Source organism: Panicum hallii, chromosome 5 (genome assembly GCF_002211085.1).
Source record: "Panicum hallii strain FIL2 chromosome 5, PHallii_v3.1, whole genome shotgun sequence".
Lineage (NCBI taxonomy): Eukaryota > Viridiplantae > Streptophyta > Magnoliopsida > Poales > Poaceae > Panicum > Panicum hallii.
In genome coordinates this window covers 15653585-15679378 of record NC_038046.1, presented here as the reverse complement: position 1 = coordinate 15679378, position 25794 = coordinate 15653585, and the positions used below count along the sequence as shown (strand labels likewise).

The 25794-nt window shown below is 48.6% G+C and overlaps 6 protein-coding genes across 7 annotated transcripts; 2 read left to right on the top strand and 4 right to left on the bottom strand.

Annotated features, from left to right (window-relative positions):
* Window positions 1-2991: 2991 nt before the first annotated feature.
* Window positions 2992-5973, top strand: LOC112893664. 2 transcript variants are annotated; one of them, XM_025961117.1, is made up of 2 exons: window positions 2992-3152; window positions 4622-5973. In XM_025961117.1, exons 1-2 carry the CDS (start codon window positions 3086-3088, stop codon window positions 5668-5670), a joined length of 1116 nt encoding a protein of 371 aa, XP_025816902.1. In that variant the 5' UTR covers window positions 2992-3085; the 3' UTR covers window positions 5671-5973. The 2 variants fall into 2 exon arrangements, with proteins under 2 accessions (XP_025816902.1, XP_025816901.1); XM_025961116.1 differs by having other exon boundaries at window positions 2992-3188.
* Window positions 5974-6113: 140 nt separating this feature from the next.
* LOC112893665 (GTP-binding nuclear protein Ran-1) lies at window positions 6114-9450 on the top strand. The gene is made up of 8 exons (XM_025961118.1): window positions 6114-6989; window positions 7086-7155; window positions 7587-7643; window positions 7737-7854; window positions 8541-8630; window positions 8717-8896; window positions 8980-9057; window positions 9143-9450. The coding sequence occupies exons 1-8, from the start codon at window positions 6987-6989 to the stop codon at window positions 9210-9212; spliced, it is 666 nt and encodes a 221-aa protein (XP_025816903.1). The 5' UTR covers window positions 6114-6986; the 3' UTR covers window positions 9213-9450.
* Window positions 9451-10690: 1240 nt separating this feature from the next.
* Window positions 10691-12613, bottom strand: LOC112894692. The gene is made up of 2 exons (XM_025962474.1): window positions 11775-12613; window positions 10691-11669 (listed from the first exon to the last, which is right to left on the bottom strand). Exons 1-2 carry the CDS (start codon window positions 12177-12179, stop codon window positions 10863-10865), a joined length of 1212 nt encoding a protein of 403 aa, XP_025818259.1. The 5' UTR covers window positions 12180-12613; the 3' UTR covers window positions 10691-10862.
* Window positions 12614-14736: 2123 nt separating this feature from the next.
* On the bottom strand, window positions 14737-15297 carry LOC112892473 (zein-alpha 19B1-like). The gene has a single exon (XM_025959628.1). The coding sequence runs from the start codon at window positions 15295-15297 to the stop codon at window positions 14737-14739; it is 561 nt and encodes a 186-aa protein (XP_025815413.1).
* Window positions 15298-19255: 3958 nt separating this feature from the next.
* On the bottom strand, window positions 19256-19867 carry LOC112892472 (zein-alpha PMS1-like). The gene has a single exon (XM_025959627.1). The coding sequence runs from the start codon at window positions 19865-19867 to the stop codon at window positions 19256-19258; it is 612 nt and encodes a 203-aa protein (XP_025815412.1).
* Window positions 19868-22761: 2894 nt separating this feature from the next.
* On the bottom strand, window positions 22762-25461 carry LOC112895749 (pentatricopeptide repeat-containing protein At3g54980, mitochondrial-like). Its single transcript, XM_025963742.1, has 2 exons — window positions 23052-25461; window positions 22762-22883 (listed from the first exon to the last, which is right to left on the bottom strand). Exon 1 carries the CDS (start codon window positions 25394-25396, stop codon window positions 23174-23176), a length of 2223 nt encoding a protein of 740 aa, XP_025819527.1. The 5' UTR covers window positions 25397-25461; the 3' UTR covers window positions 22762-22883; window positions 23052-23173.
* Between the last annotated feature and the right edge of the window lie 333 nt (window positions 25462-25794).

Sequence of the window (25794 nt, the reverse complement as noted above, 5' to 3'; positions counted from 1 at the left end):
TTACCGACCTTCTGAAGATATTCAGAAGAATTAAGCAAATTAGGCGTCACTGAAAAAAAAAGCAGACATGGCAAGTAGCATGAGAGTGTTTTTTCCATCCATTTTCGTTTGAAAAAAAGGAATTCGTATGTATTCATTTATTTTTTTGAGAACCATGGAGCGTAGTAGTATGTTTCCCGTCCAACAGCAGCCGCCCGGTACGGTGCATGCATGCAGGGGAACAGAACAAGGATGGACCATGCTCAGGCTAAGCTTCGCCTCTCGACCGACCGTGATCGTATCGCACCTCACTGACCTTCGTTTGTACGTACGCGGCTGCTATCGGTCGAGGTCACATGCCATGTAGCACGGACCTGCAGCTAGGATAGGACACAGGGACCAGCCTGCTATCCCACGACACTGCAAGCACACAGTCATGGCACGCACGTCTCGTTTTCACGGTGGACCTCAGCTCAGAGTGAAACCGCCAACCTGGTAGCTGCTCGATGAACGCAAGAGGAGTCAGACCACGATTGGTCTACCACGTAGTCTATATGCTATTTGGGTCGGGGACAAAAGCACAAATCACGGAGCCGACGATCGAGCCCGTCCAAACGGAAGATTTGAGCCGGATGGACAGCCAAAGCAGCAGCAGTGGCCAGGGTGCATGGGCGACCTGCGCTCCCTGAACCGTGACCTTGTCCGCGCGCGGAGCACGCACGTCCCCGAAGTTATCCGGAAACTGAACCCCTTTGCTGCATGCCTGCATGTGCTTCAACACGAGCCCTTCTGGCCCCGTCGGTCGACGAAACAAGGCGGACACTGCAAACACGCACGCACTCCAGTCGTCGGCTAACGAATGGAACATGCATGATGCAAGGCAGGGGCTTGCCGTGCAGCGGCGGCAAGCCGGCGCATCAACTCCGATGCCGCTTTGACGCCGCCGGAAGCAGAGGAGCGGCTCCGGATTTTAAATTTGACGCCGGCGGGAGCTCGATCGGTGAAGCAAGCAACCGTGCCTGTTTTCGGAACGAGCCCAACGGCGACGCTTTACTGGGGTCACTTTCAGCCCAAGCAATGCGCAGCACAGCACATCAGCTAGTAGCTAGCTTAGAGCAAGCTAGCAGTGCGTGCCGATTGCCGAGACCGTATGACTATTCGCCAACATCTGCCTGTAACTCTGTATCCGTTGCTAGCTCCAAGTGCTCCATCCGTAACCTGGAGAGCGAGTTCTGTCTGTGAGAGTTTCAGGTGACAAGATTAAGCCAACAAAACAACAACAACAAAGATTAATCCAACAAAACAACAACAACAACAAAAAGGAACCATTGCGGTGCTCTAAAAAGAATTGTTGCAAGTAGCCAAGTGAACCATCAACATGGCTCCTGCCTGCAGTTTCCTGCTCCGTTCCAAGCTCCGAATCGGCGCCCGGGAACACAGTGGCGTCCACGACCATCGATCCCAGTCAGGGCTCACATGGGTGGCGGGCTAGCTCCTCCGAAGATAAGGCCCTTCCCCTTCCTCCCATTAACTAATGGCGGGCAGGGGCGCTGCACGCGCTGCAGCGGCGCGCGCGGCAGCATGCACTGACCGATCATGCATCCCATCCGATCCGACCGAACCCCCCGCACATGGAAGCCATCACTTGTTTTATGGGGCCAGGCAGATGCGCCGCGCCGCGCCACGCCCGGCGAGTAAAGGCGACGCGCGGTGACCCGTGTCGTCGTCGTCGTCGATCGGCCTGGACGGACGGACCCGTATCGTCGTGCAGGCAGACGATACGATGGCGTGATGATTATTTCTTTTCTTTTCGCGAAGAAAATGGCGTCATGATGACTAGCTCGTCGTCGCAGAGCCGGTCCGTCTCGCTCCCTCGCCGCGGCGGCCGCCCGGCACGGCATGATCGGTGAGCTTTCGGGAGCGAAAGGGAGGCGTGGAAGGAAAAAAAAATATATCCCCGGGATCGGTAATGATGGCGGTGATACGTCGAGCCAGCTCCGCCAAGCGATGCCGCGAGCCCTGCGGATGGAGACGCGCGCGTCCGTCCCAGGCGGGCCGAGACCCCCGGCGGCCTTGTCGTGTGGATTGGCGAGCGAGGACGGACGTGGTTTCCTCAGGCGGCAAGCAAGGGCTCGCGTGACTTACGCCGCACGTACACATGGCGCCATGTGCCTGGGCCGGGCCGGCCGTCGAGGTTGGCGGTATCTACGCCGGTGTCGCCCGAGATGGATCCACGAGGCAACGATCTTGTCGTGCGTTGGCCGCGTCGTGGTAGTTGCTGCTGCGAACATGCCAGGAGAATCCTCAATCCTGGATGCACGAGACGTATCCCTGGTGGCGCGAAGGGTCAAGCTAACGCTGTGACCGGCGTCAAAGATCGTCCGCCAATGGAACAGTAGTCAGTAGCCACGTACGCATGTACGACCTACGCACGCACTGCTGTACGTACCGGAGTGTACTCCGCGATCTCGATACATCATGGCGGTGACGTGGCATTAACCAAGCCCAGGCAGCCGGGTTGCCAGGAACCGAAGCGAAGCGAGAGGCCCACGGCGCATCCAGTCGTGCAACCGGCAACCGACGCGGCCGGACCCCCCGGAATGACGAGGCTGGCCCTCATGACCGCCGCCGCGCCGTGCCCTCGGCCCTCCCGGCCGCTCCCGAGCGGCGCCGCGCTCGTGTCCGAGCCAGCGAGTGGCAACGCGCCGCCCGCGGCGAGCTGAGGCGGCGGGGCCACGGGCCATGTGACCACACGCGGGGGCTGTCCCCCCTGCTGCGATGCGCGAGGGCAGGACCGGGAGGGCGCCGCCGGGCCGGCGCGTCCGTCCGATTCGGCCCCCACGCCGGACACGCGTACGGCGCGGGGCTGACCGCCTTGGACTTGGACCGAGCCTCTGCCCCCCGCACCTCAGTGGCATTCCCGTTATTCCACGCCAGCCTCGTGGGCGTCTAGGTCCGAGGCCGCTCTATAAGTGGCGCCCGCGGCCGCTTCTCCGCTCGTCGTCCCGCGTCCTTTCAGCTCGCAACCGCAAAGCAGGGGAGAGGAGTCCTTGCGAAAGAGGAAGAGAAGCACCGGCGGGAGGAGGAAGAGGAGGAGGAGAGCACGATGCGCCGCGTCGCGCTGTTGCTGCTCGTCTGCGCGGCGGCGCGCGCCGCCGCGGTCGTCACCGACGGTAAGAGCTCGGGAGCTAATCTTGCTGTCACCGACGGTAAGAGCTCAGTTATATAGTAAGCATATGGTGTATGTAGTACGTATTACCTCTCGTTGCGTTATGCCGCTGCTCAGTTCCTTTGGTAGTAGAAGCTGCTAAGCACACGCAGGGTAGAAGAACTCAGCGAGTTCGTTCAGTCCATCAGAGGTTGCCCCTAACAAACTGGCCTCTGTTCAGCGCTTTCACGCCCGGTCTCTTACATTTCTACCGCAATAATAATTTTAATCCAAAAAAAAGACATCTCTACCGTAATAACCAAACCTTCTTTCCCTGCACTAGGCGACCCATCCAGTGGTTTATCCGGCGCCGAGCTCACCTCCAAACGCTTCCATGTCCGTCACCGTGCACGTGGTTAATGGCCCGGCTGGTTATTAGCTACTGCCACCACTAGATCTGAAGCTTCCAAAAGCAAAGCGCGGTGGCCGTCACGACGACAGAATGATTCCCGGGTCGCTGTCACGGGCCGGATCATGCACGCCCATGGCTCGATCAGCGGAGGACCACGCAGATACTGGCGTGGCGCCCCACGGCCGCGCGCGCCTCACATGGCCGCCGGTAGATTAATCGGGCTAGCCCATCGCATGTTGGTCTGGTCGACATGCCATGCTGATACCGCGGGATCCCGCCACCCTGGCCCTTAATCAAAGTGTGTCCCAACGCGGCCCAAAGCATCTCGTTCTCAATTTTAAAGGAGACCCATTTCATACAATCGCAGCGTCTTTTTTTTTTTCCTTTTGTTACCACCGCTAGTAACCTAGTTCATGTAGTACTATTATACTAGTAGTAGTGTTCTAGACCATGTTGATGTAAAAAAAAATGAAGTAAGAACAGAGTAAGCAGGAGTAGGAGGCTGTGCTTGATCTGGTCTCGTTCGGTTGCATGCGTCCGTGTGCAGATCTCTGCGCATGTGGTGGATGGGGGCAGCCGTGAATGCGTCTGGTTGAGGCGCCTGAGCCCCCCACCGACGGACCGGCCGACACAGCAGTCAGCAGCAGCAGAAGTAACAGACTTTTGGTCAGAGACGCGCCCAGCAGCCACAGTAGCTCGGCTAGCATGCTAACGTGCACCCTGTCAGCTCAAAAAAAAAAAGCCTGCCTGTTACAGTCACCACACTATCAATACTCACCGTTAAGAACATGAGGGGGCAGCCTGCCCCTGACCGTGTGAGACTGGTGTCTGCAAGTAGCAGCTCTCGATTCAGCTCCATCTGCAATCACCAGCCTGCAGGCCCTGTTAGCATCCAGTGGCCAAGCAATTGATTTGCTGCACATGATCCATCAGTCACATACTCGCACCAGCAAAAGCTAGGGATTCTTGTCTGAATATACGAATGAATTATAGTAACCTGGTTAACTGGATATTAGTAGTCTAGCATAGTTAGTCTGACGATGATGGCTCGGTCACTGATGATGATGGCGACGCTGATGCAGGGCTGCTCCCGAACGGCAACTTCGAGGAGGGCCCGCCCAGGTCGGCGCTGGTGAACGGCACGGTGGTGAAGGGCGCCAACGCCATCCCGCGCTGGGAGACCTCGGGCTTCGTCGAGTACATCGAGTCGGGGCACAAGCAGGGCGACATGCTCCTGGTCGTCCCGCAGGGCGCCCACGCCGTGCGCCTGGGCAACGAGGCCTCCATCCGCCAGCGCCTCGCCGTGTCCCGCGGCGCCTACTACGCCATCACCTTCAGCGCGGCGCGCACCTGCGCGCAGGCGGAGCGCCTCAACGTCTCGGTGAGCCCCGAGTGGGGCGTGCTCCCGATGCAGACCATCTACGGCAGCAACGGCTGGGACTCGTACGCCTGGGCCTTCAAGGCCAAGCTCGACGTCGTCACGCTCGTCATCCACAACCCCGGCGTCGAGGAGGACCCCGCCTGCGGCCCGCTCATCGACGGCGTCGCCATCCGGGCGCTCTACCCGCCCAGGCTCGCCCGCGGGAACATGCTCAAGAACGGCGGCTTCGAGGAGGGGCCCTACTTCCTGCCCAACGCGTCCTGGGGCGTGCTCGTGCCGCCCAACATCGAGGACGACCACTCGCCGCTCCCGGCCTGGATGATCGTCTCCTCCAAGGCCGTCAAGTACGTCGACGCCGCGCACTTCAAGGTGCCCCAGGGCGTGCGCGCCGTCGAGCTGGTGGGCGGCAGGGAGAGCGCGCTCGTGCAGGAGGTGCGCACCGTGCCCGGGTGGAGCTACCGCCTCGCCTTCGCCGTGGGGGACGCCGCCGACGGCTGCACGGGGTCCATGGTCGCCGAGGCCTTCGCGGCGCGCGCCACCGTCAAGGTGCCCTACGAGTCCAAGGGCACCGGCGGGTACAAGCGCGCCGTGCTGGACTTCACGGCCATCGCCAACCGCACCCGCGTCGTGTTCCAGAGCACCTTCTACCACATGAAGGCCGACGGCACGCTCTGCGGGCCCCTCGTCGACGACGCGTCGCTCGTCGGACTGCGCAAGAAGCCCGCCGGCGGCCGCCGCCTGCTGCTGTGAAGCCTTCGATTCGCCGGCGGAGCGAGTAGCGTGCGTGCGTCAGTGATGTAATATGGTTGGCGTGTGGCTAGTACTGGTAGGCGTTTTGGCTTGGTGTGCGCTTGGTATATGTGTGGCGTGCCGTGCCGTGCGTGCCCTGTGCAGTGGTTGCAGCTGCAGTGGCGCGCGCATGGGTGGAGTTTTTCTTGTGAAGAAGAAAGGGGTGGTGGCCTGGCTCGAGGGTCCAAGACTTTCGAGTGTAACTTAACCTGAGAAGCCAGGCTGAAGTCGACAAGGGATTAATGGCTAATGTTACTACTACTAGTATTCTTGTTCTAGACTCTGATCAGCGGATCTTCGACAGAGAGGGATTGAAACGGGGATCGATCGAGAGAGGAAAATGCGATTGCATCTGTTACTAGTTACTACGTACCTGCAGACGAGGACGGCGGCGGCATGTGCCTCAAACGCATATGACGCATGGCCTCTTGACACAGTTTCAGGCAGGAGATTGGTAATGGTGATAGCCTGATCTCATGCAGTAGGCTGCTTGAACATCCGAGCAGGTACGCTCTGTTTCAAAGCTCGGAGTTTCAGTTTCACATGAACCTGGGAGCTTGTCTGCCTGGAACAACCTTCTTCGTTGTTCAATTTGTTTACTATAAGCATGTTTGGATGAGCTAAGGTTGAGTGCTAAACTTTAGCACATATTAGCATTCATGTATATGCTAATATTTCTAAGTCTTGGCTAAAATTTAGCCCACCCCATTAGCACTCCCGTCTAGATGAGCTAGTACTAAAGTTTAGTACTTTCACCCACTGGCGCTTGGATTCGAACCTAGGCTAGGGCTATATGACTCTGGCTACCGATGGCAGGAACGAGTTAGCGCTCAAGATTTCTGATAGAATCATGCAATCTGCTAAACTAGACCTGAAGATCACCAAGAGCCGCGGATTTCTGATGACTGAACGCACGCGGATGATGGAAGAAATCAGAGCCCAAGAACCCACGATCGTCGTGGGCGAAAAGGATATCTGCATCCATGGGCGGACGATGGTGCTGATAAGGTCGTCGGTCCAACCGATCTCTTCCCCCGGGGATACGTTGCAATTGCTTGCGTGGACGCCACGTCCGCACCCACAGGAATCGCCATGAAATCTCGTGGGATCCCCTGACTCGGAGAAACTAGCACTAGGTCTACCGCCGCAGCCCATAAAACCCTCCAACAAATCACTTCTCCCCTACCATCTCGCCACCTCACCCCCACCAGGCATTCGAAACCGACCTCGGCCTCATCTCCTCCTCCCAGTCCCACGCAAGGAAGCGGCCGCCGCCAATGGTGATCGCCCCTTTCGCCGCCGCCGCTATTTTGCCGCGATTTCCTCCTCGTCCCCTTCCTCACGCTCTCCACCGTTGTCTTTGTTTTCTTCTTCAGGCGCTCCCCAACCAGCAGACGGTGGACTACCCCAGCTTCAAGCTCGTCCTCGTCGGCGACGGCGGCACCGGTGAGTCGCCGGATTTGTTTCTGATAAGAAGTTTCCGTGGCTTGTGAGATTGCATTGCCTCCTGCTTAGTGCGATCATGGTGGTTTTGATTCGGAATACCTAAACCACGATCGAGGATGAGGTGCGACTGTTGGTTAGTTTGGATCCGAATTCGCGAGGACGTTTATTTTAGTTTGGATGCAAATGCGTGAGGAATTGAAGACAACTGTTTTTACCTTTGGCTCAAAGCGTTGAAGATTTGATATAACGTTATCAAATAAAAGAGATAAAGAGATTATTGGGTTCATTCACACCAATACGTTTTTGCTAGTTTAGATTTAGATTTGTGGACATGAGTATTTAGGATGAGAACTTTCTTGTTTCCTATGCCTGTTCTTTTTGTTTCTCTTTTCTGTATTCCATTCTGAAAGCCTCATCTTCGCGTCTTGTAGGCAAGACCACCTTCGTGAAGAGGCATCTGACTGGCGAGTTTGAGAAGAAGTATGAACGTGAGTACCTATATTCTTTTCTAGCGAATTATGCATGTAGTTATGTACGCCTATCTCTTCTGTAACGAATTTTGTTTATTGTGCCTGCTGCAGCCACCATTGGTGTTGAGGTTCATCCCTTGGACTTCCACACCAACTGCGGGAAGATCCGCTTCTACTGCTGGGACACAGCAGGGCAGGAGAAGTTTGGTGGGCTTAGGGATGGATACTAGCTAGTAAGTATTGTGGAGAAGCAATGTTGACTCAGAACTTAGTGACACAAATTTTAAAGTTAGTTTATCTTCATATTTTAATTAGTAACTGTGTGACCTATGAGGTAATCTGAATTAGTGACAGAGTTAGAAAATGGTGCTGAGTAATGGTTTTTTCTAGCTTCACAAAAAAGGGGGTTAACTAGCGGATTTACTCGAGCTTTGGGGGAGGGGGATCATGGCATTGTATTGACACTTTTGGTACACAATAATAATAATTCTTCGTGGTAGAAATAACCATGTTTTTTTACTACGTATGACAAGCACTGGTATCTTCTTACCTTTTTCTTCAGTTCAACTTTGTACCTTTAGGGCCTTCTTTGTGTTGTAAGGTAATATTGGTTCTGAGTTTTGTTTCAATGATATATGATACTTTTAGTTGGATATTACTTAATTTACTTTGTAATTTATTATTTGTTTCCTTCAGTTTTAACATATAGTTTAGTGTGCTGGACATGATTGCTTTGAGGATTTCTAGTCATATGTGCTGTTCCTTATATATCTTGTGTGTACGCGCCATATCTTGTAACTCGTCAGCTGCAATCTGACTTGTATGTTGTGCTTCAGCACGTTACTGTACTATGCTGCATAAGACAACTCGGAAATTCATTCTAGTTGTAATAACTGTAAATTTATTTTTTTGCAGCATCCACGGACAGTGTGGAATCATTATGTTTGATGTAACTTCACGGCTGACTTACAAGAACGTCCCAACCTGGCACCGTGATTTATGCAGGTATAGATAAAGAGCCTGACTTAATAAATGGTTTAGACACCTAATCTAGTGTTAACATACTAACATACTAAAAATTCTTGATACAGGGTCTGTGAAAACATCCCAATTGTGCTTTGTGGGAACAAGGTGGATGTGAAGAACAGGCAGGTCAAGGCAAAGCAGGTGACTTTCCACAGGAAGAAGAGCCTGCAGTACTACGAGGTCTCAGCTAAGAGCAACTACAACTTTGAGAAGCCTTTCTTGTACCTTGCCAAGAAGCTTGCTGGGTGAGTCTCGGTTTCTACCTTGTTGTTCTTCAGCAATCTATTTACTGGACGTGGGTAAACCGACCTATCTTTTCTTGTGTCAGTGATGCCAATCTCCACTTTGTTGAAAGCCCTGCTCTCCTTCCTCCAGATGTCACAATTGACTTGGTCGCCCAGCAGCAGTAAGTGTCCTACAGAGTACCATGGAAACCATAACTTACGCCACCTTCCTTGCTGCTCAATTTTCTGACCGCTTGGTTTTTGCAGGCATGAAGCGGAGCTTATTGCTGCTGCAGCCCAACCACTGCCAGATGACGACGACGACCTGATCGAGTAGTAGATGTTGCTTTACATCATCGCCCGTTTATAGTCTTGTTCTGTGTCATCAGCAAACCTATGTACTTTAGGATGGAATTTTCTCAGCGACCAAGGTGTTTTGGTAGATCTTTCAGGGTCCGTTTGGTTGGGGAGCCAACTTGGATGGAACGGTTCCATTCCAATTTGTAAGAATGGAGCCGTTCTGTTCTGCGTTTGGCAGGCAGAACGAAGCCGCTCTATTTTTTGTTTTTGTTTGGTTGGAGAGTGCAGTAGAGCAGAGCCATTCCACCGGCCAACGCCTGGGCTCTGCTCCGCCCGCGCCTGGGCACCGCCGGGCATCCTCCTCCAGGGCGGGCTGCGCGGGGGGGGGGGGGGGGGGCATCCTCCGGGCTCCTGCGCTCCGGCGGGGCGGGTCTCTGTCTGGCAGCGGCGCCCCGCCGGGGGGGGGGGGGGCGGTCGGGCGAACGTAGGAATGGAAGCGCTCGCGTCCGGTCGATTTGGGCGAGCGGTCCCATTCCGCATCTCGCGGGAATATTCGCGTCTCGAGCCGCTCCGCTCCTAGTCAGTTGCAACCAAACACGTGGAAAAGGGGAGCGGAGCGGCTCTGTTCCGATCCGCTTCCCAACCAAACACACGGTTAGATTCCAGTAGATGCGATGAACTCGCCTCATTTAGCCATGGAAATGATTTGGTTGTTGAATAGAGCGTCTGTTTTTCCTGTAACTCTAAAGTTATATCCACCGGCGCCCCTGATGTCCATTTTTCTTTCCTGTCAAGTTGATTTGGTTTGGTTGACCCATCCAAAGTTAATGCAGTGACTGTAGCTAAGTTTAAATTCATTCTGAATGAGATGTGGTACGGTCAATCGATACAAATGAACGATATATCTTGGAATCACATTCGTTGCAGGTGCAGGTTTACGGGCATAGCTCAATCGATTAGATTTATTATGGTGAACATTGTCACTTGGACTCAAGTCTGACTGATGCTACTAGTTTTTTTTTTGGGTTAAATCTTTTCACTTGGGTTCAAGTCTAACTTTTGCTTGTGTTTATAGCTAACTATTTCTTCGGGGGGACCTTCTGACGTAGGTTCGAGTCTGGCTGAGCAAACGCACTGCTAGATAACTAGCTAACTGGGCGTCTTCATAGAGATGGTTTTGGATCAAAATCTGCAAGGATTATAATCATGGATACATCCTTGTCTTCCAAACAGTAAGAAGTGTTATGTTCAGTGATTGAAAAATGTTGTCAATCTTAATTCTTAACCTTAAACAAATTTGCTAAGACATCGTAATAACATTTCTAGCAGTCATATGTGATGTATATACATCAAATTAAGTGTAGCACTAGTGGATCTCCTTTTTTTATTTGCAGGCATTTCTCAGCTCATATTAGAAATTTGCTTTTCAGAAAAGATCTGGCAAACTACTAGTATCATCTTTATACTTTACCATGCTCAAGCACATGAACCAAAATATTTCCAGAATCCAAAACAGAATTGAAACAAATTATCAATATGCACCAACAAATTGGGCCGCAAAATCACTCATTTCAGTACAACGACCGAATTAATCTATTCTTTCATTTTGTCAAGCAGGTAGAAACATGTAACCACTGAAACAGAAAAACAAGATGGGAGTGAAGATGCATAGTGATCCTACAAGTATTCAGAATTGAGAACCTGCAAATCTCCCCTTGCGGTTCAAGATCACGTTGAGCACCTGCAGGTGGTCGTCGTTTGTGATGTGGAGATGCGTACGGAGGTCACTGAGCAGCTCCACCTTCTCCCAGCTCAGCGCATTGCCGCATGCATGGAACGCCTTCATCAGAGTACTGTAGGCCTCCAGCTCCAGACGGTGGATGTGTTCCTGCACCGTCGCCTTCTGATCGTTCAGGGTCTCGCTCTCACGTTTGATAATCTCACGTGATTCAGCAACGCTGTCGCAATGTTCTTTCTCGCTGGGTTGCAGCTGACCCGCCTTCTGATCGTTACAAGGCCCGCTTGCACGAGCTGCCTTGCAATCCTCACCGGCTTCCATGCTCCTGGTTCTGCTGTCGCTGCTACTGCTGCTGTCATCCGAGGATGAGTTCGACTCACTATCGCTTTCTGCCACGTCCACCTCGTTCTCCTGCTGCTGCTGGAGGTGGTCGTCATCGGAATTACTGCCTGCGCTAACCACATCACAATCTTGGCTGCACATATCAACCTGCTTGTTCAGGCACACGTTTGGGACAATCACTTCTGCTTCATATCTGGGCTCTTCCTTGGCACAAAGCCTCTTGGTGGTGCCCTCAAATCTCTTGCCATTGGCTACTGTCTTAGAACCCAACAGGCCGAAGCTCCTCTTCTGCAACAGCGGTGTGGAGCCTGGCAACATGGGTTTGTAGCAGCCTTTGCCCCTGCCGGTGCCCACGCCAACGCTTCCACCATTGGCGTGAAACGGCATCGTGCTCGGGACGGCGATCTGGTTATCCTGAAGCAAAGACCCACGGCGAGGTGTCAGGAAAGTAGCTCTGCAGATGTAATGCAATCTATTGCGCGCGCGTGGAGGAGGAACCGGCGATGGCGATGGCCTTACCTTGTGGAGCGCGACCCAGACGTCGTCGTCCCTGAGAACCTGCCGGATGCGGAGCCTTTGCGGCGGGACCGTCAGGACCTTGGCCGCGCCGACGATCTTGACGTCGAACCGGCGGTCGCCGCCGACGGCGGGGCCCCGGACCTCTGCGCACTTCCACAGGCAGTCGTCATCGTCGAACACCTCGACCATGTTCCCGGCGTCCAGGTCCCGCGACACCGGGGCGGGGGGCGGACGCGGCCGGACCGACTTCCTCGAGATGCGGCCGGACACCTCGCCGCCGTCGTGCCACCGCAGGGTGTACGAGTGGCCGTTGCCCCACATGACCTCCCCGACGCGCCACGCGCCCACCGGCGACCCCGCCTCCTGCGTCCACACCTCCACCTGGCTCCCTTTCCTGATCCTCATCGCTCGCCGCCGCCGCCGCCGCCGCCGCGCACCCTCTCTTCCTCTCCTTCAATTCGCTCCCCACTTCTTGGCTGGTTCTTGGACTCGTCCTCCCACCAATGCGTGAGAAATCCCCAAGCAGCCGAAGTGCCGAACCGCCTCGATCGGTGGAGATATATAGCTCGCCGATTCGGCGGGACCCAACACCGTCCCGGATCGGAGGCCGAGTTCTAGGGCGACTTCGATCCCTAGTCGCCTCTTGTGTATGGAAAGGATGTCGACTCGAAACGGATCCGAAAACGAGGCGATTAGAAAAAGAAGAAGCGGAATCGACAAGAGAAGATACACCAAACGTCGAGAAGATGTACCCGCAGGTCGGTTCTGGCGATTCCGGCGAATCGCGGCGGCGGCACACCAGCGGAGGATTCCAGTTCGAAAGGAGGCGGAGGCGGAGTCGGTTCCGCAGTTCCGCTCCCCGCAACCGCCCCAAAACCTCAGTGCTCGTGCTAGTCGTAACCGGCAACACTAAAAACTGATTATATTACCCATATTTAATGAGAACATTGGTCTAAACAATATGAATCTGGAATAAATAACACAATAAACACATTGGATCCGATCCCCCCCCCCCCCCTCTATATGTCGTTCTTGACAAATAGGGTGTATTTGGTTTTAGGCGATGGTTTCCCAAAGACAAAATTTTAGACATGTCCTGAAATTTTGGCCATGTTTTGAAAAGATTTAGCCCATTTTCTCTACTGCACTCCGGTTGACCGGGTAAGAACTTGGACGGCTATTTTTGAAACAAAAAAAAAAGAACTTGGACGGCTCTGGCTGGCCAAAATTTTGGTTCTGGCAAACCGATTCAAGAGCGCGATTTCCCTCTAAATTTGGAGCCTTAAACAAAATCCGGGCATAAACTAAGGATACTCGGGTGAAAATGAACGGAAGTTCGGAACAAAACCTCTACTGTTTAAACTTCATATGTTGTTTCAAAAATAGGCACGGCCATGGTATAACAAAAATAAACTAATTCAAGCGGAAATACACATTACATTAATTGGGAAACAAATAGAAAAAGAAACATCGACTTATAGAGCCAAGAATCATGGCTTCAAATGACAACCCCAATCATGTAAATTACTTCAAAGGCATGAAGACACCAAGTTAGTCACAAGCACACAACACATAACAAAGATAATTCAAACCGTGGGCAGTTTTTGATAGTGCCCTTTTCAATCTTTTTCTCCAAAAGACTACCAAAAATTTATTCTTAATATCTCTCTTACATGGTCAATTTATTTTTTTATGGTTATCTCTCTCTCTCTCTCTCTCTCTCTCTCTCTCTCTCTCTCCCCACATTATTTCACCCCGTTCGACCTCACAAGCCATCAACCCCTCTACCAGCATCAGCACGCTACATCTTTCATGTTGAAGTTGACCAATCCAATGCCACCCAACCTGGGATTGCAAGATGTCCTGAGTACTGCTTACTTTGCTGATAATATTCCAAATTGTATGAATAACCTGGTGGCCAGTGATCTAGCATCTGGTTCTTTTTATTAATGGAATGAAAGTTCCAATAAAAAATCATAAATATATAGCGGAGGGGATACATCACATACAATACGAGGGTGGCTGGGGTTTTGTAGCCACAAGAGAAATATAGATATTATATCAGGAATAAGACAACAACTGCATTCCATGGCCCTAACCTCCACAGTAGAAGCATCAATGGCGTGACAAAACTGACGCAACATAGTTCATAGCCTCGCAAATAGCACACAGCAATTTGAGACGTTCCCATGGAATCAGACACACACATCAAGCCGGCATGGCATGGAAGATAGTAGTATTGGACTATATTTTAATTAACTAAAGACACATTTGAAGCCACTGTAGGATTGTTCACTAGCATTAGGTGGCACGTAGCAACCAGTCCAGGACCATGGACCAACGGTCACCTTATCGATAGTTCACCGAGGGGGCGAGTGGCAATGTGGTAGGTATATAACAGCATGGTGGAGCTGCACCTGCACCGTTGGAGGCTGAAGGGAGGAACGGATATTTGGAACTTTTTTTAAGGATTTGACATCAAAGGAAGGTTTAATGTGACACCAAGATTTTGAGATTGGGCTCATATTATTCCCTAGCAACCTGAGGTTAAGTTCACACTACAGATGGACAACCTATGACATTTGGATTTAGTGTACTAGATGTTAACGAAGTTTAGAAGGCTAGAGAGGATAGATAGAGGCTTACAATAGTTATCTCATTATGGCGGTGATGTCTATACATCTTGAATTCCTAAACCTTGGAAACCATGTTTATAATTGGCCATCATATTTGGGATGTAACGAAGCCTAAATGTTCGCACTTGCTTACATGCCCCGTGCACTTATTGAGTATATCACTGTAGGTATGATTTAGAGTTTAAGGTTAATGGTTGTATGGGAGATAATTATGAAACATACTTGGACATAGAATGGATGTCAATATATTAATCAACACTTCCCTTATTTCCAGTCACATGCGTCAGCATGTAGACTTTATTATCAAACTACAACTCATGTTTAACCTAAAAGCAGGAACTACCAACGAAGGGTTGTTGCCAGAATGTAGCGGGGCTCCTCACAGCCAATTGGTTGAATGGCATGAAGTTTGTGGGATTTGCGATAGCTAGCTGGTTGTACATGTATGGTAGTTGCGAGATGGCAAGTTGGTTGTACAGATATGGCAACTGAGAGATGGCACGTTGGTTGTAGAAGTATGATAGCTGTGAGATGGTCAGTTGGTTGTACAGATATGGCAGCTGTGAGATGGCCAGTTGATTGTATAGGTATGGCAATTGTGGGATGGCCAATTGGTTGTACAGGTATGGCAGCTGCGGAATGGCAAATGACTGTTGGAACGTCAAGGGCGACAGGGATGGAATGCCTGCTGCAAATGCATATTGTTGCCTGTAGGACTGCGCAATAGATTGTGCTAATCCAAAAGCTCCAACTGATGGGAAGAACTGCGGAATACTAGCTATGGTAGCAGCACTGAACGGAGAAGAGTACTGTGGAATAACAACCGCAGTAGCAGCACTAACAGAAAGAGCAAGAAGAGCAAGAAGAGCAAATATCTTGGCTGCCATGGTTTCTGAGAGTTGGGTAGTGTGTTTCACTTAGGTTATATTGGGTCTAATATTGTAGGTGATCGAATATCTCTTGACTTGGGCCCTATTTATACACATATGAATAGTGTAGTTCATGCTAGATTTTGGCTTTTGCTAAACAAATTTTTGGCTGGATAAGCTAGATCTAGATGACATGGTATCTAGTCATTTTTAACATTTAGTGATTCCTTTTCTTGGTAATATCAAATGTATTGGCAAAATATCCTGCACAAATACTTTCAAAGTGCCTTTACTATCGTTGTTTTCATGATACATGGGTGAGAGCAGCACGGTTAGTCTACCTTTGCACATGCGAATGCTTCAACCACTTCAAATTAGTTTCTACTTTATAATACCAAGTTTATACTGTTATCATTTTCCAAAATGGATAACCAAGAGTGATATGTTATCTAGTCAGTTTTAACATTTAGTGTGTTTCTGTTGGACATATGAAATGTATTGGCACGATAATCTACACTACATACCGAAAAATGTGACCTTTTTGTTGGTGGTGTTTCCAAGATACATGAGGGACCAATATGCATGGTTAGTACCTGTAAAAAAAGCACTGACCACATCAAAATTGTTTTACTTTATAAAATATTAGCTCATAATTTGTCAATGTGGATTTGAAAATTTTCTTAACAAGTTTGTCCAAAACTTTAGATATATTAGGTAATATATCTTAATCATACGTTATTTATTTTGCTTTTTTGTTTAAGTTTAAATGTGACTGCACCTTGTTTAACATAATCAGAACTCTCTAAATGACAACATGTTTTTTTGTTAGAAACTTTCGTTGTTTGGCTATACTTTGCTAGCCTCACTGGTTATTGAAAGCTGAGAGTATTGTGGGCAAAAGTGTGGTAGACAGGTTGGGAGGAACAAAGAGCACCCATATCTACTTGCCCGATGATTCGATCATCACTCAAGTAGCCAAAAGGAGATGGTGGATCGATGTGGGCCCATGAGCTAACATACACTTTGTGGTATGTATGTGGTTGCGGTGGAAATGAATGGGAATAGTTAAAAGATGCCGTCTTGTTTTCACTTTTATGATTACCTCAAAAACAAAATTGAAAATGAAACACGTATACTCAAGGTAAATGAACTTATTTGACCAGAAACCCATCGGTACCAGCCGGAACTGAGAAGTCAAACCAGGATCAACAACTCGTAAAGCCAAGAATCATGACCTCAAATGCCAATCTAGTTCACATAAATTACTTCAAAGGCAGAAGGCACCTGGTTCAGTCACAATCATACCGCATGGTGTGGGAATTGAGAAGTTTGTAGTCACAGCAGCAACCATTGTTCACGGTTCATGTCGACACCAAGATTTTGAGAGTGGTGTCATTTCCTAGCAGCTGGATGTTCAGCTCGTATGACCGATACACGAAGGACGACAACGGCATTTGGATTTAGAATTGATGCTAATGGAGCCCACAAGCCTAGAAAGGATAGAGCTGTAATTACATGACAAGAAGTATCATCTTTTTTAAAAAAAAACTTATTTACATAGTATGTGTACATTAACTTATACAATACTACCCGCGGAGATAATAAAACCAAGAAAAAACAATAGATGAGACTAAATAGCTTCGGACTGTTATTGACGCCACCAGGTCACTAACTAACATGAGGACACATCTATCAACAATTACAGACCATCCCTCGATGACATGGTCAAGTTGTTGCCTCGCTACATTTCACTTCTCAACACCCTCCTCTTTGTTCCATGAGCCTTGTCTATTGGATCCGAATCCAACGCTGCGGTCAGCTTCCCTGATCCTTCCCAGCTCGATATAGCTCCACTGTTTTGTGGCATCATCGTGACATGCGCGACCATCGTGTGCCCGTCCCCTTTCTCTACCAGGACACCCAGTTCTGGTCACATGTATCAGTGAGATAAATCTAAGTTTCATGTAAAAAAGTTGAATATCGTCACATGTTGACGTATTTTTGTCAAATATAATTGTATGTTTACCACTCAGAATAGAACTAATTTTGTACGTGGTTGGTAATAATAAACAAATCTAGATGAGTTGTGGTTTGTGAAGAGTGGATCTATATTCAATGATTTACATATTGTCCAGATCGAACAGGTAATGATGATCCAGCTTGTGAAAAAAATGCTTAGTACTACTACTACTATAGCTTAGTATTACCACTCGTAGTACTATCTAGCTAATCTTGGCATGGGATGCATGAGACTTGCTGTTTTCAGCAGGGGTGAGCAATGGATGGCCAATGTTAATGTCCCGTGCCCTAATTAACCTAAAATTATAGAGATCAATAGGCTTGACCGCAAAGTGTAATGTGTGTGTGGTTTTAGGGTGGGTGGGTGGGTGGGGAGCTTGCATGGGGCTGTGGGGGGTCGCTCACCCTACCCAAGCTAATGGACGGCACAGAGTGAAGTACAACTCTCTTTATTCCACTATGTTTGTCCATGGCCTTGAAAGAAAACATTTCATAATACACAAATATTGAGGATATCGAGAAAATAGTTATTATATATTTCCAATCACTACCTCTAATTAAATACTTTGAAAGAGTCTGAATTTTCCAAGTGATTAGGTTCCATCCAAAGCTGGAATGGCGGAATTAGGTTCTATCCAAAGCTGGAATGGCAGCATTTGTATAATTTCCTTTCAAAAGGACAACACCAAATTCTGCAGAAGTATTTGCTAATTCCTAATATGTATGATATGATCATCGATCAGCATATTATTACAAGCTTGGTCTAATATGTCCATATACTCCATGTATGATATATATATATATACCATCACAGATGGTCTATTATGATCACATACACCTCGTACATACCTCTCGTTGGGTCAGATACGTCCTATATCATGAGATATATATGTAGGAGTAGCTACAAACGCGTGTAAAATGAATTATATATATATATATAGACACACGGGAGACAAATTAGGTTGAATTTTGTGCATGTTCATCTGTCACACCCCAGCGTCTGGTTGCGCACGAGCTGGCTTGTTTAAGCCTCAGCTAGCCGGGACCCGGACAGCTCGAGTCACAGGTTAAATAGAAGGCGTGAGCCTGCTTGTGTTAAAAAAACACAGTGGCTTGCAAAGGGTCTATTTGGATAAAGCCATTATATTGTGCCCCAATCTATATTGGTTGGAGTAGAAAATGAAATCATTTCTACCACAATCCCTCAATACGTGTAAAAGGGGATTATCGTGTTTTCAAATAAAATATAAATGACTACTTATGCGTGGGTGGATGAGGTGTGTGTGTACTTAAGTGTGTTCAACGTTTTCTTTTCATTAGGAAAGGCTAACAGAGGGGTCCACCGGTGCTACCGTGGTGGCCTGGGATGCGCCGCAGAGGGGCCGCGCCCCAGTATGCACGCAGCCGGGTTTGAGCCCGGGCGGATGCGCTCCTCAACTGGGAGCCACACCAACCGAGCTATGCTTAGCTTGCTTAAGTGTGTTCAACTTATTACACTAGAAGAAAAAATAGGCAAAGCCTGGCCAGCTCTTTAGGCATGCTCCTGTCACTATGACTACCAGTTTGAAGTGTAGTTCCATGAGAATTGCTAATCCATTTTTCACTGTAAGAGAGGCCTATAATAATGATGTATATATCGAATTCCTAAGGCTAGACGCCATGCGGAGATGGTCACATATTTTGGATGCAACTGCATATTCGGAGTTGCCTACCCGCCTCATGATATATATATATATATATATATATATATATATATATGGGCTAATATATAATTTTCAAGTATATTTATGTGCGTGTGATTTAGCGTTTAAGGTGCTTGATTGTAGGACTGAGACAATGATAAAACACTTGGATATAGATCGGATGCTAATATCATAATCAATTCTTTCCTTTATTTCCATTAAACCACATGCATCAGCATGCAAACTTTATTATTGAAATACAACTCATAGTTAAGCTAAAAGAAGGCACCACCAATGATGGGTTGTTGCCAGAATGCAGCAGTGTTCCTCACAGCCAATTGGTTAAAGAAAGCACCACCAATGATTGGTTGTTGCCAGAATGCAGCGGGGTTCCTCACAGCCAGTTGGTTGAATGGCAAGAAGGCCGTGGGGTTCGTAAAAGCAAGTTGGTTGTATAAGTTTGACAGCTGTGGGATGGCCAATTGGTTGTATAGGTATGGCACCTGTGAGATGGCAAATTGGTTGTATAGGTGAGGTAGCTGGTTGAATATGTACGGTAGCTGTGGAATGGCGATTTGGTTGTATAGGTATGGCAACTGTGGGACGGCAAGTTGGTTGTATAGGTATGGAAACTGTGAGATGGCCAATGGATGTTGCGATATCACAGCCGATAAGGGTGAAATGCCTCCCACAAAAGCTTCTTGTTGCCTGTAGGATTGCACGAACGAGTATGCGGAGTCCGCAACGGTCACTTGTGGGAAGAACTGTGGAATAGTGGCTACGTTAGGAACACCAAATGGAGAATAAAACCGCGGAATAGCGACCGCGGTAGCGGCACTAGCCCAAAGAGCAAGGAGAGCGAGAAGGGCAAATATCTTAGCTGCCATTGCTACTTAGAATTTGTAGTGTGTGTAGCCTTTTTATGCTATACTTAGTTTGAATGGTATGGAAGATGGTTTATGTATTGTTCTAGGTCCTATTTATACACATATGGATCGTGTAATTCAAGAAAAATTTTGGCCTTTGCTAAACAAATTATTAGCTAGATCAGGCAGAGATGACATGGTATCTAGTCAGTTCCAACATTTAGTGATTTGTTTTCTTGGATATATCAAGTGTACTGATAGGATAATCTTCACTGCTAGATACTGGAAAAAAGTGTCTTTTTTAATCATTGTTCTCATTATACATGAGTGAGAACATTATGGTTAGCTACCTTTACACGGGTGAAAGCTTCTACCAAGTCAAATTTGTTTCTACTGAATTTGTCATATTGTCATCTGCCAACGTGGATAGGCTAGAGTGAAATGATATCTAATCAATATTAACATTTAGTGATCACTTTTCTTGTACATATAATATGTATTGGCAGGATAACTTGCGCTAGATACCAAAAACACGCTTTTTTTTTTGTTGGTGAACGATATGGTTAATCTACCTTTACACGTACGTGAAAGCCTTGGCAACATCGTAATTGGTTTCATTTTGTAAAAGTCAGCTCATAAACCGATGATTTGGAGCTGTGGAGTTCCTATCTTTTTCAACTAGATTTGTCCAAACCTGATGGAACATGTGTTTTTTACTTTTTCTTTCTTTCTTGTGTTTAAGTTTATTAAGATGAGCATCTAACTTATTTAAGAAAATAAGGGGCCTCTCAAAATAAGTTTTTTTTTTCTTTTTTGACTGTCAGCTTTGCCTGCATTGACAGCTTATTGGCTGGCCTCGCCGGTCACTGGAAGCTGTAGCAGTGCCGGTAGATGGGGTTGTAGGCGGGTAGGGAAGGACGGACAAAGACTCGAACAGTACTAACGTCTGAACTCTGTTTGCACGCGATGATTCGAAAAAGGACTCCAGCTGCCTAAACAGTGGGCCAACGTGGGCCAATGTGGGCCCCCTGTACCTGTGCTAACATACACTGTGGTATGAGGAAGCTTTACCGGGGACGGCGGCGTTGGAGAACGACCAGAGGCGACGGCCGCAGAGGAGCACGACGACGGGGTTGAGGTGGACGAGGGTGTGGGCGAGGTTGGCGCGCGAGGCGTCCAGGGCCTCCTTCTTGGCCGCGTCCGACATCGGGTCGTACGTCGGCAGGTGGCCCACGTCCATCGCCCCCGCCGCGCCGCTCGGCCCCGACGCCGCCGCGCCGGCCGCCGGCGACGGCGACGCGGCCGACGACGACGACTGGTGCAGGTAGTAGCTCGACGACCGGTGCATACTCGGCCTCCTCCCCCCTCTATCTATCTCTTCCTCCTCGGTCGTGGTGGTTCTCGTGGGTGATGCTCACTGCTGTGCGCGGTGCGGCGGCGTGCTATGGAAATCCCGGAAGCCTCTGCTGCGCCTGCAGGCGCATGCAGCCGGGGCTCATCGGCCGGCTGCGCGCGGGTTTCGCCCGACTCGCCCGCGTCTTCCGCCGTGCGCCCGTGCCCGCCACCGCCAGGGAGCGTGGGCCTTTCATGTCAGTGGGGCCGATAAGTGGGCCGGGCCGGAGATAGTATAGTAGTCCGCTCTACTCCTAGTTTCGGTAGTCCCTACTGTCCCAATCGGACCAAAGATGACATCTAGACCAGTAATATCTGTGAAAACAAAATACAAATTTTATATAGATAGACTCATATATATCACGGAAGTATTTGTCGTAATAAATCCAGTTAAAATAAAGACGTTTGATCAATATCACAAAATGATTGGCTAATAAAGTAATAAGCCAACTAGCTTGCAAATGCTGGAACTAGTAGTAATTTTTTTTCCTGAACGAAAAGAGTAAGGGAATGCGGTAAGTAGAGAAGAAATATCACTACTGCGGTAAGTAGATATATATATATATATATATATATATATATATATATATATAAAAGAAAAGAGATACAAAGATTGGGAGAGGCAAAGTCTCTCCAGAAGAGAAGAAAAATAAAAAACACTCAGCAATAAGAGATAAACAAGGTATATGGCTATCACACCAGTTATATAGACCAACTGTTTACCTGGATAGCAGAGAGAACATTATGAATAAATCTACCTGAAAAGACGTTAAAATGGTCTCCTTCAAAAACATGGCTCCAATGATGGTACAAAAAATATCCCTTTTGACTGAATTCCATCTGTGTAATGGTTGGATTAAAAAGTTTCAAACTTCCAATTTTTCTGACCCAGGGCGATTTTTTCACAGCCGTGGTTGAATTTGGTTTGAACCCAGTTACCAAAATAGTCTTGTTATGCTAAGGAAACAATTCATTTTTAACCCTTTAGTAATAATCCATGCCTGGGGAATTCCTTATTATCGTACCTGCGGGGAAACAAAACTGGCTATTGTGCACCCCCAGGACTCGAACCTCTACCTTCAAGGCATGGAAACACATCCCCATGGAAAGGTTTCAAATTTTGGAGGGTGAAGTACTCCTATCTCAGTTGTTGGGGTGCTAAAGCCCAAGTAAACATCAGGTGATTGTGCTAAATGCCTAAGGAAACAAGTTAATACCTTACGAAATAGTTCGCCGGATCCATTAGGAGATCAGGTCTCCCATATAAGACTTTGGCTAACAATATCTATAAAAATATACAATTTCAAATAGAAATAGTTATATATTATGGAAGTATTTTTCATGATAAATCTACTTACACCAATCTTGTCTAATCTAACTGGTCTATTATAACTAATCACCCCGGCTCTATTTGGCATTGATCTGATCCAGTTTATGTAGGAACAATTATAAGCCATTGCAACAAGCAATACCACACATATATCTAATATACTGAAATGTAAAGGTCGTGGGTACCAGGGCTATTACAGATTTTGATAGGGCACACACTGACTATTCAGGTCAGATCCAACAACTAAGTGTTTGAATTCAGAACATCCACAAGGTACACATAGTATCAGTTGGACCTTGCAACCAAAGACTGAACCTGAAAGTTTTGATAAAAAAGAAAAACTAAGAAAAATATTGGAAAAGGGTAATTATGACAGATAAAAGACAGAGGAATGTTGGAGTGGAAATTATTGTAAAGAATCAACAGTGGTGTAGAAATCAAAAAATGAAAAAATATCAGTTACATTCATGTTCCACTTCTTACCTTCGCTTCCATATGACATTGTCAAAACTCCATTTTATTTACAGTGCAAATTTCCAATCTCAACAATGTCATACAATGGAAATTTCAATCTGCTCAAGCCTCGAGTTAAGGTTCTCTATACTTTAACTGGCAGAATTTAAAACAGGATTTTCTGCATCCGCGGGACTTGCTTCCACAGGTTTCAAGCCAACTAGCATATCATATGTAGTATCATCAGGCACAACTCCGCTGTTCAGCATTTCATCATGCAATTGGAATGCCTCTTGCAGCTTACCATCACGGATGTATGCATTTATCAGCATGTTATAAGTAAAAATATTTGGATCTACATCTAATCTTCTCGTCTCGTCCAATAACTTCTTAGCACCATCAATGTCTCCACTTCGGCAAAGGCCATGTATTAATGCTGTGAAAGTTTTATCATCAGGAATATTGCCAGTGGCCAACATCTCTGAGTACAGGTCCAAAGCAAAGGCTACATTGCCAGCTTTTGAGAACCCATCAATTAAGGTTGTATAGGTTGCCGTGTCAGCAACAATTCCTTCTTTGAGCATGCTATAATAGAACCTGGAAGCTTCTTCCATCATTTTCAAATTCTTGTACCCTGTAATAAAACTAGTGTAGACAGTAACATTTGGTTTTAAACCATCTTTCAATAGAAGAACAAAAAACTGGAGTGCATGTGACATATTCCCCTGTTTGCAGAACCCATTTATGAAAGCATTGTATGCAGCAATGTCAGGTCGAATGCCTTTGCGCCTCATGTCATTGAGCAGCTTCACTGCCAGATCACAGCAGTCTGTCCTACAATAACCATCAATAAAACTGGTATATGTTACTATGTTGGGAGTTAAACCGTTGCCACACATCTGCTGATACATAGCGAATGCTGAGCCCATCATACCAGCTTTCACAAAACCATTGATGATACTATTGTATGTCATTACGGTTGGAACAAAACCTTTACTTATAAATCTCTTCAACATTTCATCAACTTCAGAAACACGATTGACCATGCAAAGTCCATTTATGAGAATGTTATATATATAGTCGTTGCAAGAAACCCCATGCTGATGCATTTCATCGAGGAGGGCGTAGGCCTTGTCAAAAGAGTTCTTCTTGATGTAACCTTTCATCAGAGTTGCGTAAGTGACTTCATTAGGTGTGAATCCTTTCCCAGGCATCTCAGAGTATAACGTGAGTGCTTCATCCATGCGTCCCTTCTCACAGTAACCCAGAAGCAAGCTGTGGTATGTCATAATAGATGGTTTTACTCCTTTTTCGTTCATCTTATCCCATAAGTTGAGTGCCTCTCGGAGTTTGTGATGCTGACAGAGCCAATGAATTAGACAATTGTATGTGTAGACATCCAGTACCCCAGTATCAACCACAACCTCAAGCAAGCTGGTGGCATCCTCCCACCGTTTGTCTCTCAAGAGACCTTTGATCACCAAATTGAACTCATATGCGCTTGACAACAATCCCTGCTCTATCATCTGTCGGCATAGCTCGTATGCCTTATCTGTCATCCCTGCCTTCACGAGCGCATCCACCACGTAATTGTACGTGTAGCCCCATGGCCTGATGCCTGCCTCCCTCATCTCCCCCAGCACCTGGAGCGCCCTGTCCGCATCGCGCAGCCTGCACAAGGCTGCGATTGCGAGAGAATACACGCACTCGTCGGGCTTGACCCCGGCGCTGGCCATTTCGTCGAACAGCCTGACGGCGTCCCCGTGCATCCCTCCCCTGACGCAGGCCCGCATGACGGCGTCGTACATCATAGCGTCGGCGTGGTACCCCTTGCTCCGCATCTCGTCGAACAGCGCGAGCGCGTCCGCGGCCGACGCGCCCCGCGCCATGACGACGAGCAGGTCGGTGCGGGACTTGGCGTCCGGAACGACGCCCCGGGCGACCATGCGGGCGTACGCGGCCGTGGCTGCCGAGCAGTCGCGGGCGACACGGGAGAGCCAGGCGAGGAGGCTGCTGAGGAGCGCGGCCGCGGCCGGAGAGCCGGCGCCCGCGGCGGAGAGGACGGCGTCGACGAGCGCGTCCGGTGGGAGGGGCGTCTGCAGCGCGGCGGACCGGAGGAGCGGGAAGGCGCGCGGGTGGGTGGGCGAGGAGGCGAGGAGCGCGCGGAGGGAGGAGGCGAGGTCATCGGCGACGGCAGGGCCACGGGCGGCGAGGGGTCTGGCGAATAGAGGGGAGAAGGGCTGGGCGGCGCACTGCTGCGGCGGGGAAGGAGAGGGAGATGCCGCGGAGGAGGTGGTGGCTGCAGCGTCGGTGCATAGGCGGCGCCGTGGGAGCGGCGGCGAGGCGGCGGCGGCGCGGAGCCGTGATGGGCGCATGGTGGCGCGGAAGGGGTTCCAGGGTTCAATGGAATCCCAGGAGAGGAGTCAAGTCAGCTCCTAAGATTTGGTTTTGTACTGTTTTACATTCCGAAAATCTCCCCATTCGCGATGATTCATTTCTTGTTCAATCTCATCAGAATTCTAAGGATTTAACAAATTGCTATAGAAAGCGTACTGTTTCATACTATACCTCCGTTCTTTCTGAATTAGTAATTTGTTTGTCCTAAACGTCATAAAATATATAGAGGGTTTTTTTTGAGGCTATGAAGGAGGTAGTATGAAACTTTTTCCTAGCCAAAGGCACAGGTGCATCTCAGTTGAATCTGGCTCTCACCTGCTGGCATGATCCGCATGCCTGCATCATCATTCGAAGTCGCAATCTAGCATTCCGTCTA